General features: G+C 43.8%; 1 protein-coding gene across 4 annotated transcripts in view; it reads left to right on the top strand.

Moving 5' to 3' along the window:
• Positions 1–1,235: 1,235 nt before the first annotated feature.
• The window catches only part of Per3 (period circadian regulator 3), a 58,668-nt gene continuing 43,993 nt past the window's right edge, over positions 1,236–15,910 (top strand). For all 4 annotated transcript variants that reach the window (XR_013091860.2, XM_076861371.2, XM_076861370.2 and 1 more), the window contains exons 1-7: positions 1,236–1,780; positions 2,423–2,565; positions 3,338–3,453; positions 5,261–5,459; positions 8,892–8,940; positions 12,674–12,816; positions 14,417–14,495. Coding sequence is in view for 3 of the 4 variants with exons in the window: in XM_076861371.2 (XP_076717486.2) it covers positions 1,677–1,780; positions 2,423–2,565; positions 3,338–3,453; positions 5,261–5,459; positions 8,892–8,940; positions 12,674–12,816; positions 14,417–14,495 (833 nt within the window). In the remaining variant the exon portion in view is untranslated. The remainder of the gene's footprint in view (positions 1,781–2,422; positions 2,566–3,337; positions 3,454–5,260; positions 5,460–8,891; positions 8,941–12,673; positions 12,817–14,416; positions 14,496–15,910) is intronic.

Below are 15,910 nucleotides of genomic sequence, written 5' to 3'. Positions count from 1 at the left end.
AGACTCCCTGAGCGTCGTTCATTCTGTGTGTCCACCATTCTGTCTCCAAAGCTAACAGTCATCCCTGCCCAGATACGCATTCAATGTTGAAGGAATGCAGTTTGGCAAAACAGCTTGGGAGAACAGCGTTGCAAGGTAGAGTATCGCTTAGAAAAACAGGTGTTTTACCCAATACATAATATGGACAACTGTCACTTCATTTTCCCCCTCTCCCTTTGTCACAACTTTGATTCATGGAACAATTAACTGAGTATTTTTTGATGTATCAGGCAGCCGAGGGGTAGGGTTTTGATATGCACTTTTTCTGTCGGGATGAATTGAGATACCAACCGAAAGGAACTTTCGGACTGTTTGGTTTCAGCAGTGCTGGGGGCGGGGGCTGTGCTGGGGGGGCTTCATGCAGCCAAGCAACCGCTCTACAACTGAGCCACATCCCCAGGCCCAGACTTTTTTCCAAGGGTTCCAAGCCTCCCTTTTCTGAACCATCTTTTCCAAACACGTGCCTTCCTCCAGTTGCCAAATTAAAGCTAACTTTAGGAAGGCCAAGTTTCAGGGTCTAACTTCTCTGTCTGAAGGTCGAGTTGCATTTTACCTGGGCTGCCCTGAGGCCGGCTTTTCCAAGCACGCCCCACTAACCTCGAGTTAGGGAAGGAAAGCAATATTAGGAAAGAGGAAAACAATGGGAACTAAAAAGACCGGAGAGTACAGCACCGTCCCAAGGCCTCCGGGACTCCCCTCCCGCAGTTAAAGCCACCTGTCTACCCGCGAGCGCCACTCAGGACCCTCGCCCCCGCCTGCAGCTAGGGCGGAGGCCGCGCCGGACCCGCCTACCCCTCCTGGTCCCGCCCACTCGTGACTAGCAGCTCCAGTACCCTATCAATGCCGTGCCAGCTGCCACTGGCCCCGCCCCCAGGGAGCCCGGCCCCCTACTCCCGCAAGCTGGCCCTGGCCTTCCTCCGGGGCCACTCCACCCCCGCCCACCCGCCGGCGGGCCAGGATTGGCCGAGCGCTGCCTTTAACCGACGTGTTATGTAACGTGCTCTAGGGCTTCGCCCCGCCCACTTCCCTGCGGTTATATAACCCAGGCGGCCCAGCTCGGGCTCCGCCCCCGGGCCAATAGGGACCCGCGCACCCGGCCGCCGCGGCCAATCGCGCGCCGAGGGGGCGGGGTCCGGTCCCGTGGCGCGCGAGGGGCGCGGCGCGACAGTAGCCCGGCACGCGGCGAGCCTCGAGACCGCGCGCGGCTGGCGGGCAGGGCTGGCGGAGCCGCGGTGGCGGCAAGCGCTCGGCCCCCGCGCCCCGGAACGTTGCGCCGTGGAGCTGCCCCTCGGCCGGCGGGCTTTCTGGGAGCACGTCGGCTTCCAGCACGGCCCGGGGGGACGGTGGTTGCGGCGAGGACCCGGCAGAGGGCCGCGCAGGGGCTCGAGCTGCTTGTGCCGCTTGTGCCGCTTGTCACCTCGTGTTCTCCCCGGGGTTGGACCTCCGCGAGGGAGAAGCGCGAACTTCTGTGAAATGCCGAGGAGGAAAGTGCCCCTGAGATGAGCGCGACCGGAGGTGGCGGGCTGTGGTGACTGGTCTTCCCGCAGCGCGGTGGCGGGGACCACGATGGGAGGTCCTTCCCTGCCACCGACTGCAGAGTGAGAAGCAGGCGGCTGGCCGAGGGCTTTCGGCGCGCCATGGACCCCCGTGAAGGCCTGGGAGCGCCCCGCGGCGACGCTCGCGGAGGGACGCGGGGACCCGGGGGCCGGCGGCAGGGAACGCGCACCGAGAGCGGCCACAGGTGACGCCCCGCCCGTGCGCACCCCTGCCGTCTGCTGTCCCTCTGGAGCAGGGACTGGGAGAGCAGGACTCGGGCCCTTGTGATCTTGAGTTCTTAACCCCGGGAGGAAGTGCGGGGAGAGATCGGGGCGAAGGGATCTGGGATGCCGCAGACGGTGACTAGAGTACAGCAGAGCTACGGAGTGGCCGAGAGGTCCCCTGAGGTCCGGCCAAGTGGGAAATGGGAGTGGAGAGTGACCTTCTGTCTCTTTGCCCGCAATCCCAGCATCTCGGGAGTTTGAGGCCAGCCCTGGAAACTCAGACCCTGTCTCCAAGAGGACTGGGTGTGTGCTCCAGGGCGAAGCGCGCCTGGGTTCAATCCCCAGTGCCAAAAGGAAAAGGGAAAAAAAAAAAAGCATAAACAAATGAAAGAGTCGGTGTGCACAGTGACCCTGGAAAGTAATTTGTTGTCCCTGCATGTGCAACATTGTTACTTCTCATTTTTTTAATATCTATTTTTTTAGTTGTAGTTGGACACAATACCTTTATTTTATTTATTTTTATGTGGTGCTGAGGATGGAGCCCAGGGCCTCGCACGTGCTAGGCAAACGCTCTACCGCTGAGCCACAACCCCAGCCCCTATTTCTCATTTTTTATCTTCCAGGGAACAAGATCGAAACAGAGTTTCAGAAGAACTTCTAATGGTTGTCCAAGAAATGAAAAAATATTTCCCAGCAGAGAGACGCAGTAAACCAAGCACCCTAGACGCCCTCAACTATGCCCTTCGCTGCGTGCGCAGTGTGCAAGGTAAACAGCTGCGGAGGATGCGCAGGCGCAGGTGCACCTTGGCGATGAACAGGAGTCTTAGCTTTCTGTGTAAGATCTCTTGAGCACATCTGAGACTGATTTCATTAGTGTCTTAATTTTTCAAATTTGAAAGACCAGGAGAACTTATTTGGCTAACAGTTTAGTAGTTATGCAATACTTTGCTGATCTGTTGCAAGAGAGAATTTAGGATAAGTACATTTTGAAAACTGACTTTTTAAACATTGTCTCCTGTGGAGGTCACATGAGAAAACACATTTGACTAAATACAGTTTACCTTTTCCCGTCCTACCCATGCTTTGAAAATGCAGTCATGATATGCTAAGAATTTGCCAAATTAAAAACGAACAATTTTAAACACTTTTTCCTTTTTCTTTCTGACATTTCTCTTCAGGAGATTTCATACAATCATATTCTCTTCAGCACAAAACTCTGTGCTTCATCTGTAACCTATAGCTTCAGAATGCTGAAGTAATGTTCTCACCATAAAAATTGCCTGTGTCTGAAGCTTTTTTAACTTGTTTTAGTATATTAAATGAATCTTGCTTCTTATGACCTAGAACAGGCAGAGTCATAAAATTCACAGTGTAAGTTTGCATAATTGTCAGTTTTTTAGATGTAAGCAGAAAGTGACTTGATTTGAGGGAAATGCTCTTAAGGTGTTCTTTTCTTAATAAGCCTGCCTAGTAATGCTAAATGTGATTTCCTGAAGATACCATTGTCACTGGACTGTTTATTTCCCTGTGTTTCTTAGCAAACAGTGAATTTTTCCAGATTCACAATCTAAACGGAGCACCTGAGAGGGAAGTGACTGTGTACAGTCTGAAGGAGCTGGCTACTGTTGCTTCTGAACACACTTCTAAGAACACAGTAAGAATTTATGAATGGTCCCATGTCAACCTGGGTGCCTTCTCCTAAGGAGCTTCTAGCTCCTTCTCCTAAGGAGCTTCTGGAGCTTCTGAGTGAAATTTTCAGGAACCACAGTTTGAGGTAAACAGAGGAGAAACTGCTCAAAAGGCATGTGTAGCTTCTCTTGCCAGAGAACATCCAAAAACCGAAGCAGTGTGTTGTGTACTGGGCAGTAGTTTCATTTGTTCACCAGCTGCTTCTATCCCCTTAGCATGCCTGAGTTTTCTTAAATTAAGAGGGAAAAATGGAAGCTAATCCAAAATAAGGGCGAGGGGTGTTAAAAAAAGGAGAATAGAAGAAATCAGTGGAGTAGACAAAGGGGAATGAAGTGACGGCACAGGGAAGGGGTTAGGGAAAGACAGCGGAATGAAATTGACCTAACTTTCCTAGGTACAAATATGAACATACCATGATCATGTACTTCCATAAGACAGTAACTTAAAAAAACAAAACAAAAAAAAAACAAAAAACGCCAGAAGCGGTGGCACACGCCTCTAATACCAACAACTCAGGAGACTGAGGCAGGAGGATGGCGAGTTCAAAGCCAGCCTCAGCAATGGTGAGGCCCTAAGCAACTCAGTGAGACTGTCTCTGAATACAATACAAAAAAGGGCTGGGGATGTAGCCCAGTGGTCAAGTGCTCCTGAGTTCAATCCCCATTACCAAAAAAAAAAAAACAAACCTACAAATAACAGATCAGTAAAGGGGAGGGAAGAGAGGAGGGGAAAGGGGAAGTACTAGGGAATGAATTAGAACAAATTATATTCCAGGTTTTTATAATTATGTCAAAATGAATCCTATAGACTACAAAGAACCAATGAAAAAAGTCATACAGAGAGAATGCTTTTTAAAAAAGAGGAAAAATAATAATGCCGCAGAGTAACTTCCTACATTTTATTCTCATCTCCAGATTATTAATTTCTATTTGTATCATTCTTAGGTTCAACATCTACTACTTCAGGTTATTACCATTGGGTTTTATAGAACAGATGAGTTGAGATGCTCTCATTTTTTGTGAAATTTTGGAAGATAATTTTTTTTTTGTCTTGTTGACAGGGAAATAGGCCTCACATTTTGTTGATAGAGTGATTACTTAATTTTATATTTAGACTTCAACATACTTGTAACAACGATTTTGTAACATTGTAAAATAAGCTCATATAAAAATATTAAAAAGCTACTTTTTTTTAATAGAGCTTATTTTTAACAACTAGTATGTGCATAATACTGTAGCAGGATATGTGAAGCTTTAAAAAAAAAAGTTTAAGAAAACATTTTCCCTCTAAGATCTTTAAAATAAAGCTAAAGAGGAAAACATGATACTACAAATGGTGGCTGATCATAAACAAATCCTATTTGTGTCTAATGGATAATCAGAGCAGTGGTGCTGGGGGAGGCATCTTCAGGGATACTTCCTGGGGGAGGCACAGAACTTGCTGAGAAGGCAGCGAATTCCCTGGGTGTGAGGCACGATTTCTGAAGAAGGACTTGGAAGCTTTTGTGCCACATGTATTTTGAGTCTGTGTAGAAGGAGCCAGTGTATTTTTTGGCATAGAAATCAAACCTTCAGCAGGTGAATTGCAGATTTTGTGATATTTTCTAAGAGCAATGCTGAAAGAAACTATTTTTGGAATTTTCTTGCCTTTTCAGGATTTGTATATGTTTTAGGTTATTGATTATAGTAGAAATCTAGAAGAAACTTTCCTTTCTTGGGGTATTTCCCATAAGTATCATAACATTTGCATTTGTCTTAAATGGTTTCTCATAGGATACCTTTGTGGCCGTGTTTTCGTTTCTTTCTGGAAGGTTAGTGCACATATCTGAGCAGGCTGCTTTGATCCTGAATTGTAAGAAAGATTTCTTGAAGTCCTCTCACTTTGTTGACCTGCTTGCCCCTCAAGACGTGAGGGTGTTCTACACACACACCGCCCGAGCTCAGCTTCCTTTCTGGAGCAGGACCCAAAGAGGTAATGGGACCAATGTTGGGATGTGTATCATGCCCCAAGATCAGTTTCATTTTTACAAAAATAGTGCAGAAATTAATGCATTACTTAGAATATGTGAACTATATAGTTTGTCTTATTTTTTTTTCTTAAAATGTCAAAATATGATGAAACAGCTTTTTGGGGGTGGGGCATGCATCAGGAATTGAACTCAGGGACGCTCAACCACTGAGCACATCGCCAGCCCTGTTTTCTTTAGAAACGGTCTACACTGAGTTGTCTAGCGCTTTGCTTTTTGCTGAGGCTGGCTTTGAACTTGCGATCCTCTTGTCTCAGCCTCCTGAGCCACTGAGATTACAAGCTGAAACAGCATTTTAAATGTTTCTAATAACACAAAGACCCAAGAAGTTGGTTTTCATTTAGTCAAGTTAGTTTCATAGATTATATATTAAAATATGATTTGATTACGAGCATACTATACAACAGTTTAGTTGCTACAAAATCTGTTTCCTTTAAAAAAATTAAATTTTTTCCTCTATGTTGATTTCATGATTTCCTTATCTAATAGATTTTACTTTAGAGATAAAACTGATAGTTAGCTCCCTTTTCCAGTTTTTCTTGCTTCCTCCTAAAAGTTTATGAATCTCATTACTTTCTTTTCTGAAATGCTTGTCTATCTGAACCAGGGATGTGTAGTCAGTTTTCCTTGTGACATTTAGTCCTGTGTGATCTTTAAATAATTCCTTAATTTTAAATCACTCTTTATAATATTTATTTCATATTCTTTGTGAAGTGTCTCGGAGAACTTACTGTCTGATTCCAAACCCTTTAATTATTAAAAAAAAATAAATTTTAAAAATGTGATTAAAAAAATGTATAGCAGCTAGGTGTGATGGTTTATGCCTGTAATTCTAGCTGCTTGGGAGGCTGACACAGGTGAGTTAAACGCCAGCTTTAGCAACTTAGGCGCTAAGTTACTTAGTAAGACCCTGTCTCTAAATAAAATATTTTTTTTAAAAAAGGGCTGGGGATGTGGTTCAGTGGCTAAGTGTCCCTGGGTTCAAGGTTCAATCCCCAGTATCAAAAAGAAAATAGAAAGAAAAAAAAAACAAAAAAACCCCCAAAACTATAGCATTAAAATTGCCTTCTTAATCATTTTTAAGTGTATAGACCAGTAATGTGAAGTATATTTGCACTGTTGTGAAACAGAACTATTTCATCTTTGCCAGGTTAATATATATCTTTTCTGATTTTTTTAATCCAGTTCTTGGCCCAATGAGGAAAGGCCTTGCTTCTTTTTCCAGTTGTCACCTTTCTGCCATTTTTTTTTTTAAGTTGGACACTATGCTTTTATTTTATTTTTATGTGGTGCTGAGGATCGAACTCAGGGCCTTGCACATGCTATACATTTATACATTTATACATTTTACACAGCTTATCTAATTAGCATAAAAATAGATACAGCATAAAATAGATACAGCAGTCAACCAATAAGGAATCTCCACACTTAATGGCTCGCTTTTGTTACTTCACAAAGTGCTCTACCGCTGAGCCACAGCCTCAGCCCCTCTGCCATCTTTTTTGAATATTTCTTCATAAGCTCTAGAAAACATGCCTAGCAGTCTTGCCTCCTAGCTCCATCATTTCTCCTTTTTGCATCTTTCAAAAGCATCGATTGCCTTTCTCTTCCTCATTCCTAAATACACATTTTCATCTTTAAATATCCATGTTTGTTTCTTTCCCCTCATTAGTCATTTTTTTCATAAACATCTATTCAGCAGTCACTGTGGACCAGGGACAATTCTAGATGCTGGGGTCCAGCCTAGGAACAGGACAGACACTCCAGAGTGTTCTCTAGCTCCAGCACATTTTCCCTTCAGCACTGACGTGTGGTCCCTGTCCTGTCTTTTCAGCCTGATCATCTTTGTTGATTGAGACATGCTCCTTCCATGTAAAAACAGTGTCTCCTGCAATTTTTGTCTTTGGTACCTCAAATTGACTTGTGCCTTCATGATCTGATGCACATTATATTTTTTCCTGTGAATCTCAAGGATTCAAGCTCAAACTGAGAGCAGTTGCTGAGCCCTACAACTGGATGGGCCCATGTTACCGCCTTCAGAACATAAGAGGACATAGGAAGTGATGTAGCCAGCTGTGGGCAGCCTTTGGTCTTGCATCAGAACATGTTTCTTCTTAAAACTGGTTCTGTATACCTCTCAGAAGGATCTGATTGCTATTTACTGCAAACATACTTCCAGAAACAAGAATTCACACTTGTAGCCTGGGTGTCTAATGCTTCATGGGCTCTGCCCACTGAGATCGCATATTCTGGCTCCCAGGGTTCTGGGACTTGAGGTGAACACAGTGGGTTCAGGAGCCTTGTGCAGTGTGTGATTGGTGAGCAAGTTCATATCACAGCAGAGGCTGATCCCCGATTATCCTACAGTCCTCTCCGTGGAAGCGGAGATCAGCCTGATTCAGTATTTTGGTTCTTTAGGGTTGTCACCATTTATGCTACCATCAGTTGTTTTATTTTGTTGGTTTTGTTTTTTAACTTCTCAAAGCTTTCCATGTTTTACTGCAGTGCACAAATGCCCAAAAAATATTTTCAAGGAGTTCTACCAGAGGAAATACAAATAGAAAACATTTGGGTAAAGGTTCAACCTCCTCATTTGACCCTAAGATAAGCAAATTTATTTCTAAATTGTCACCTTGTAAGTTAGTAGTCACTAAATTGACACAAACTGTTGGCATGAAGATCATGAGAAAGTATTATTGAGAGAAAGCATTGGTGACACTGTAAATCCATATAGTCTCTAGAAATTAATTTCAGAATACATGAGATGGCGCTGGGATTGTAGCTCAGTGGTAGAGCACTTGCCTAGCATTTGTGAGGCACTGAGTTCAATCCACAGCCCCACATAAAAATAAATAAATAAAATAAAGGTATTGTGTCCATCTACAACTAAAAAAAATGTGTATATTTTTAAAAAGAGTACCTGAGAGTTGTAAAATGAACACATAATTTAACCTAGAACACAACTTTCAGAAACTTATCCAAGGAAAGAATTTAAAGGGAAGGGGAAAAAGTCAAAGAAATGTATATTTCATAGAGCTAAATGCTGAAACTGTCCTAAATTTCCAAGTATTGAGAACTGTCCAGACTATTACCACCAAAATAATGGTGTCAAAGGATGACTGTGGTGGCATTTGAAGTAGCGAATGTGGGCAGGCATGCAGCAATCACTAAGTCAGGTGCCCTCACTTGTCTGCCTGAGGGTTGCTGGGATAACAAAGGCCCTTCAGCCCAGGGAAAAGAGTCCTCTCTCATCTCTTTTTAAAAGCTCATCTCTTTTTAAAAATAATCCTCAGTTGTTGGCTGGCAATAGTGGGAGACTGCTCATCTGAGGAGTGTGGCCCTGGGACAAAAAACTGATGCTTTATCTCTGTTTCTAGCATCGCAGTACGAATATGCTCCAGTGAAGCCCTTCTTCTGCAGGATCCGGTAAGTGGACAGCCTGGGGAGGCCAGAATGCACCTGATGCTCTGGTTTGTATTTAGCACTTATTCTGGTTCTTTTATATTCAGCCGGATTCTGTTGTAGATTAAAAAAAAAAAATAGATGTGGTTGCCATGAGGAATTTGCATTTGTATTAAAAAGAGACATGCTCGGGAATAAACAAGACAGTAATGCAGTGGGCAAAGTCAGAAAGCTAACTATCCACCCCAGTGTCATGTGGGGGTCAGTGGGTAGGAAGAACATTTTTTGTTTTTTAAATATTTATTTTTCAGTTGTAGTTGGACACAGTACCTTTATTATATTTATTTATTTATTCTTATGTGGTGCTGAGGATCGAACCCAGAGCCTCACACCTACTAGGTGAGTGCTCCTCTGCTGAGCCACAACCCCAGCCACAGGAAGAACGTTTTGAAATGACCATATTATTTAGTGCACTTTTTGGTCTGCTTTTTATCTTTTAGTCACATTTAAAAATTTTTTTCCCTACTCAGCTGTACTTGAATTTTTAAATTTTTGAAGTTTTTTTCCTCCCTCCCCCTCCCCCATGGGGCTAGGGATTGAACCTAGGGACACTGTACCATTGAATACATCCTCAACCCTTTTTATTTTTTATTTTGAAATAGGAGCTCACTAAGTTGCAGAGGCTGGCCTCAAACTTACAATTCTCCTATCTCAGCCTCCCAAGTCTCTGCTGCACCACTATACCCCACTTAAATAGCTTTAAGAAAGCAAGGTATTTATACTTATTAAAAGATCCAGAGATGGTAAACTAGAAGAAAATAGACCATAATATTAATGGTAGTTTATTTCTTAGAGTTTACTTTCATAATAAAAAGGGAAAGTATTTTAAGATGGCATTGTGATTAAAGCTATAACTGCTGTAGATAGTTGGAGAGAAACCCATGTAATTGGTTAATGATATCACCCATGGATTTGGGGGCCTGCGCTGGTAGGATCTGAATGCAAGGAGGGGTGAGCCTAGGAAGGGAAAGCAGGGAGGCCTATGCTGCTGCCCACCAACAGCCCAGGCCCCCAGGAAGTACCCTGTGGGTTCATCAGCTTAATGACTGTGTTTAGGTTCAACTTCTGAGCAGGCATGATTATAGTACTGGGGTCAAAACGCTTGCCCTTGTGTACTTAAGTTCTTGTGTACTTGAGTTCTGTAGTGGGGACCAATAACATGTAAATGTGTGTGTCCCCTGGCAGTAAATTCTTTGTAGAGACTAACTCAGCAGAAGGGAGTTCTGGGAAGTGAAGAGATTGCCCTTGTATTTCAGGCTTCTTTGATCCATTTTCTGTTGCTATTTAGAGTACCTGAGGCTGGAAAATTTATAAAGGAGAAAGGTTTATTAGGGCCCAAGTTCTGAAGTCCAGAGCGTGGCACTAGCATCTGCTGGGCCTCTGTTAAGGGCATGATGCAGGCAGGCTGGCATATGCAAGGAGAAGGGGCCAGGGAACCAGATGGCAGATCAACCCACTCTCACTGAAACTGCCCACTCCCACAGGAACAACACCAACCCTTCCTGGGGTGGTCCCATAACCCTAAACCCCTTGAAGCCCCGCTACCTCTTAGTACCTTGCACTGGCAATTAGCACTTTGGTGGTGACAAGCCACACCCAGACTGTGGCAAGAGTAATCAAGGAACTCTCCTTTTAAGAAGCCTGATTGCAGCCAGAGACCGGAGAGGGTGAGGTAGTGAGCCATACAGGAATGGAGCGCCGGGAAGTATCTGAGGAAGCTGCTCCTGGCAGACGGTGCAGCCTGGCACCGCCTTGGCAGGGGGCAGGCAGCAGAGAAGCTGCCTGGCTGAGGCCAAGGAAGGACCAAGATTCCGGGAGCAACTTTTGAATGGAGTAAATTTTGTTCAGGGTCATCACTTGTTTCAAAAACCTTTTACTTTGGGAGTTTTCTAACATAACAGAAAAGTAGAGAATCAGTATGTAATCACCCAACTTTGATAACCTTAACCCGTGACCAGTGTACTTTCACCAGTTCCTCGGCTCTTCTTCCCCAAGTTATTTTGAAGCGAATCTCAGCTATCGTGTTATTTCCTTAAAGGTTTTTTCAGAATGTTTGTTCCCGTTCATCTTTGTGATGCTCAAATTGCCCATTTCAGCAGTAGGAAACCCTTCAGGGTAGTTCCTGTGCCCTTGAGAGGGTGCCTGTGAGGTCTTCAGTGACCTCCTTTCTTTCAGGCATGTGATGTCCCAGAGTTGCAGTCAGTCATTTCCCTGGGAATCCCCAGTTCCTATGGGAAGTGGCATGAGTGCTCTGGAGACTGGCTCTGGGTAGTAGGCATGGCTGCTACAGGGTTTTCACTGCTCCAGGAATTTCAGTGCACAGAGCCAGACAGTTTTGGGTTTTTGAAAGGAAGCATAATTTACATTACCAAGGGTTGTGTTGGCTGCTGTGTTGGCGGTACTGTGAAGGGGCAGAGGCAGGGAGAGTGGTGGAAGGCTGCCTGTCCGTAGTGCCAGGCCAGCAGGCAGTGCGCAGCAGCCTTCGTGTGGGATTATCACCAGGATTTACGAAAGGATTCAATTTGGGGTGTGAGGTGAAAGGGGGGCAAGGATGACAGCAGAGTTTTCAGCTGGAGTTACTTACTGAGGTGGAGGAAGTTGTAGGAGAAGCAGCTTCCTGGAGAGAGGCAGGAAGGCAAGTTAAGTTTGAGATCTGAGCTGAGATATGAGTCTAGTTCAAGGGAAGTGTCCAGCCCAGAGGTGGATCCTAGGTCATCAACATGTCAGTGGCATGAGAACCCTTGGACTGAAGAGCCTGGGAAGCCGATCGTGGAATGGAGGGAAGAGTAGGAGAGAATCCAGGGACCCCTGTGTGGCCACCTGCTGTAGGGCAGGAGGAGGAGGAGGAAGGGTCCTAGGAACAGGGAAGAGAGGAGAGAGCCAATGGGGAGTGTGTGCTGGACTCATGTCTGGCAGCACTGAGACCAGCTTGGGATTAGTGTCAGGACCGGGATGGTGTGGAGTAGAGGTGTGGTTAGTACAGTGGAGTATGGGAGTTGGACCTCGGTCATATAGACTCTTAAGGGATGGTGGCACATCCTAGTGAAAATGTCCCCTGGGCAGCTGGAGTGAAATCCTTGTACTGGTCACTCAGAGCCAGACACCACCCTATCCCAGATCTTTGTGAGAATCAGGAGGAGGCACATGCTCAGGGCCAGGGCTGGGGCAGGGGCTGGGGCAGGGGCTGGATTTCAGACCCAACTTCTCCTTTCCTCCTCAGGCAGGCATCTTGAAGGACTAGAGTGCCCGACTGTCCAGCTGAAGCTATGAGACTAAATTAGTTCTTGGAAAGAGGAAGTGGCAAGGGACAACTGAGAGTTGGCTTTGGGACATGACCACAGAGAACCAGTTCTCTGTTTGGTGGCACTTGAGGTAGACCCATAAGATAGGCCTCCTTACGGCAGAAGCAGAAGAGTCATCCTCGGCATTTGGGGCACAGAGGTCAGGAGAAAATCATGCAGTGTCTGTTCTGCTTTTACTCTCATGGTGATATAAGCAGTTCTCCATAAAACCTTTTATTCAATGAACAGTGGACGAGTAGTATTGCCTGGATATTGAAATTTCAAACTAACCTTGCCCTGCAATGGAAAACAAGCTGTTTAAACATCTTAGATTTGATCGCGTCTGTCTGGGAATTCCCCATGGGGCCATTCCCAGAGGGCACCGGGCCAGCACTAACCACCTTCCATCTCTTCAGTGGAGGTGGAGGCAGAGAGCACGAGAAGCATTACTCCCCGTTCCGGATCATCCCCTATTTGGTTCATGTACATAGCTCTACCCAACCAGAATCAGAACCTTGCTGTCTAACGCTGGTTGAGAAGATTCACTCTGGTTATGAAGGTAAGTCAGGAGGACCTGCCTTTAGATGAGATGCAGAAACGCCAGCAATCAGATAGGAACACAGCGAAGCCTGTTCACTGCAGCCCTAGGGCAGAAAGATGCTTGTTTTTAGGAGTTGGGCTCCTAGACTGACCTTGACTTCCGGAGCAGCCATCTTCACTGACGGCCTGGCCTCACAATCTTAGCCTGGGACTTCAGACAGATCCATGGTCCTCCAGTCCCTTCTCTGCTGGTGACCCATTCTGTAGGGCTTTTTGATTCTGTCTGTGTGGAATTTGAGCACTGAAACTGATGCATAGAGAGGTCATAGGAGTGAATGTATGGGTTTTTTTTTTTTTTTTTTTTTGGTGGGGGGGTTGCTGGGGATTGAATCCAGGGCCTTGTACTTGTGGGACAAGCACTCTACCAACTGAGCTATACCCCCAGCCCCTGGAATGTATGTTTTTAAAAAACTGTTTTGAAACTTGAGCAAGCAGAGCCATGTTTCTAAACTCAGGTGCCAGTGCTCAGACAGCTCTGAGTGCTGTGGCAGTCACTTCCATTCTGATGTAGCATGCTCGCCTGCACGAACTCACAAACCTGCAGAGCTGCGGTGACAGTAGGGTCAGCCCAAAACTTATTCACACATGAAAAATAAGACAGGATTCTAATAAAAATAAAAGCTCATTTTACACATTCATGCTTTTTTTTTTTTTTTTTTTTTTTTTAGTTGTAGATGGACACAATACCTTCATTTTACTTGTTTATTTTTATGTGGTGCCGGGGATCGAACTCAGTGCCTCATGCATACTAGGCAAGTGCTCTGCCACTGAGCCACAACTCCAGCCCCATCATGCTTAAGAGATACTAAACACTGCAATACGCCTGGCAGGCAATGCAGGAAGAACCCGGCTAGCAGGATGATGATGGAGTGGTGCATGTTTTAGTGTCTTCAGTGGTTTCAACTTCTGCCTCCATGTAAGGTTTCTTGCAAAAGAAATCGCACCTGAGCAAATGTGGTGCTGTAGATGCTCAGATTGTTCCCTAGTATATCATCTTTTTGTTTTTTAAATCACATGTTGGAGCAAAACTGACAATACTGATTTTTAAAAAATATTATTTAGTTAGTTGTAGTTGGACACAATACCTTTATTTGAAGATCGAACCCAGGCCTCGGACGTGCTAGGACGTGCTAGGTGAGCGCTCTACCACTGAGCCACACCCCAGCCCTACAGTACCGATTTTATTATGCAAAGACCGTTCATGTACTAAGTAAATTTCAGATACTTTTAGTGGTTGCAGACAACAACAACTAGCACTAAACTTTTCATTTACTTCTGATTTAACCACTAGATTATTTGTGATGAAAACAGGCTATTGAGTGGGCACAGAATTTTTCTTCAAGTTATCCTTAGTGAATGTCACACTTGGTTTGATTAAGATGTAGTTAATGAAAATTCTTATCATCTGTCTGTAGCTTTGGCTGCTGGAAGGCCTGGGCCCTAAGGGAGATTTCCACTATTTCATATAGTGATGTTAGTTCTTTTTTAATATGTTAAGCAGTAGTTAAGTGGATTTAATTAGCCATTGCTTTTAAATGGGCCTTTCTGTTTTCTTCTAGCTCCTCGAATTCCAGTAGATAAAAGAATTTTTACCACAACACACACCCCAGGGTGTGTGTTTCTTGAAATAGATGAAAGGTAAGAATTTCTTTAAACCTGTAAGAAATTTGTTCCTGAAAATGTATTAAATATGAGAAAAAGTTTACATCAGGTTTGCATGCTCTTCTACATTGTGAAACTGCAGTCCATCCCTTTGCCCACATGATTGTTGTTAGTTAGGTTGGAATTTATTTGTGTTATCTGATTTTTAACATAAACACTTAATATATTTCTTAAAGTGATTTACAAGAGACCATATTAGATTTCATGATGCTTTAGGTGGCCAGTCAGTCCTTCTTCGCAGAAGCACACAGTAAACCTGGGAGCCAGTTTACCAGTAATACCCATGATGTTGGACACTCAAACTGGACACTGGCCTCTCTAATCCCAGGCATTCCCAGTGGACAAGTGTTCCTCAAATCAGTTTATGAAGTGGGGGAAAAGCTTTTTTTTTTTTTTTTTTTTTTTTTTAAAGAGAATTTATTTAAAGGATTTTTCTTTATTTTGAATTTAAGTCATTCTTTCTTTCTTTGAGGAGGGTGTTTAGATAGTTTTTATTATTTAAAGAATAGTAATGGTAGATGTTAATAATTGTTTATCACTGATTTTCAATATTTTTATTTGGAAATATTAAAGATTGATATTATATTTGTAATGCCATTTTTCCCTCACATTTATTTTTGAATTTTAATTATTAAAGAAACTTGAAAATCTGGGAATCCATGCTATTCCACACATAGTGTAAAGTAAAAATGACAAAAACTTGGGCATAATAATGATAGATATTAATTTTGATTTTTTAAAAAGCTTAACATTTGAAAATGGGTTTATTTAATTATAGTTACCCTGAAACCAAGCAGTAATTAATGAAATACTTTATATAATGTATTCTGTGTAAAGTTAGAAAATCAAAGGCTAATTCTGTAAATAGCTTAAATTTATTGCATTAGAAAATGTTTTTGGATTTCTATGCACAGAAAATGGTCATGAAGTCAGCTTTTTCTAGGGCAGTTTTACTCTTATCATAACAGTTTTCCCATGAATGTGTTAAGTGTCCTAAAAGTGTTTCTGTGTCTACTTCATGTCATCTTTTGTATTTAAGTATTCTTAAGCATGCTATGTTAATCAGCTTTCTGTTACTGTGACAAAATATTCGAGATAATCAACTTGTAAGGAGGAAAGTTTTATTTGGCTCACAGTTTCACAAGTTTCAGTCCATGGCTGGTTGGCTTCATTGCCTTTGCATCTGTGGCCAGGCAGAACATCCCTGCAGGAGCATGGGGTGGAGCAAAGCTGTGGCCAGGAAGCAGAAAGAGAAAGCGCAAGGGGCTAGGGTCCCTAGTAACCTGACTTCCTTCCACTAGACCCTCTACACTAAAGGTCTCAGCATATGCATGGGCCAGGGGCCAAGCCTTTAATGTGGGCTTTTGGAGACATTCAAGATCTAAATTATA

Source organism: Callospermophilus lateralis, chromosome 7 (assembly GCF_048772815.1).
Source record: "Callospermophilus lateralis isolate mCalLat2 chromosome 7, mCalLat2.hap1, whole genome shotgun sequence".
NCBI lineage: Eukaryota > Metazoa > Chordata > Mammalia > Rodentia > Sciuridae > Callospermophilus > Callospermophilus lateralis.
Note: the sequence above shows the minus strand (reverse complement) of the source record. Positions and strands in the feature narration are given on the sequence as shown.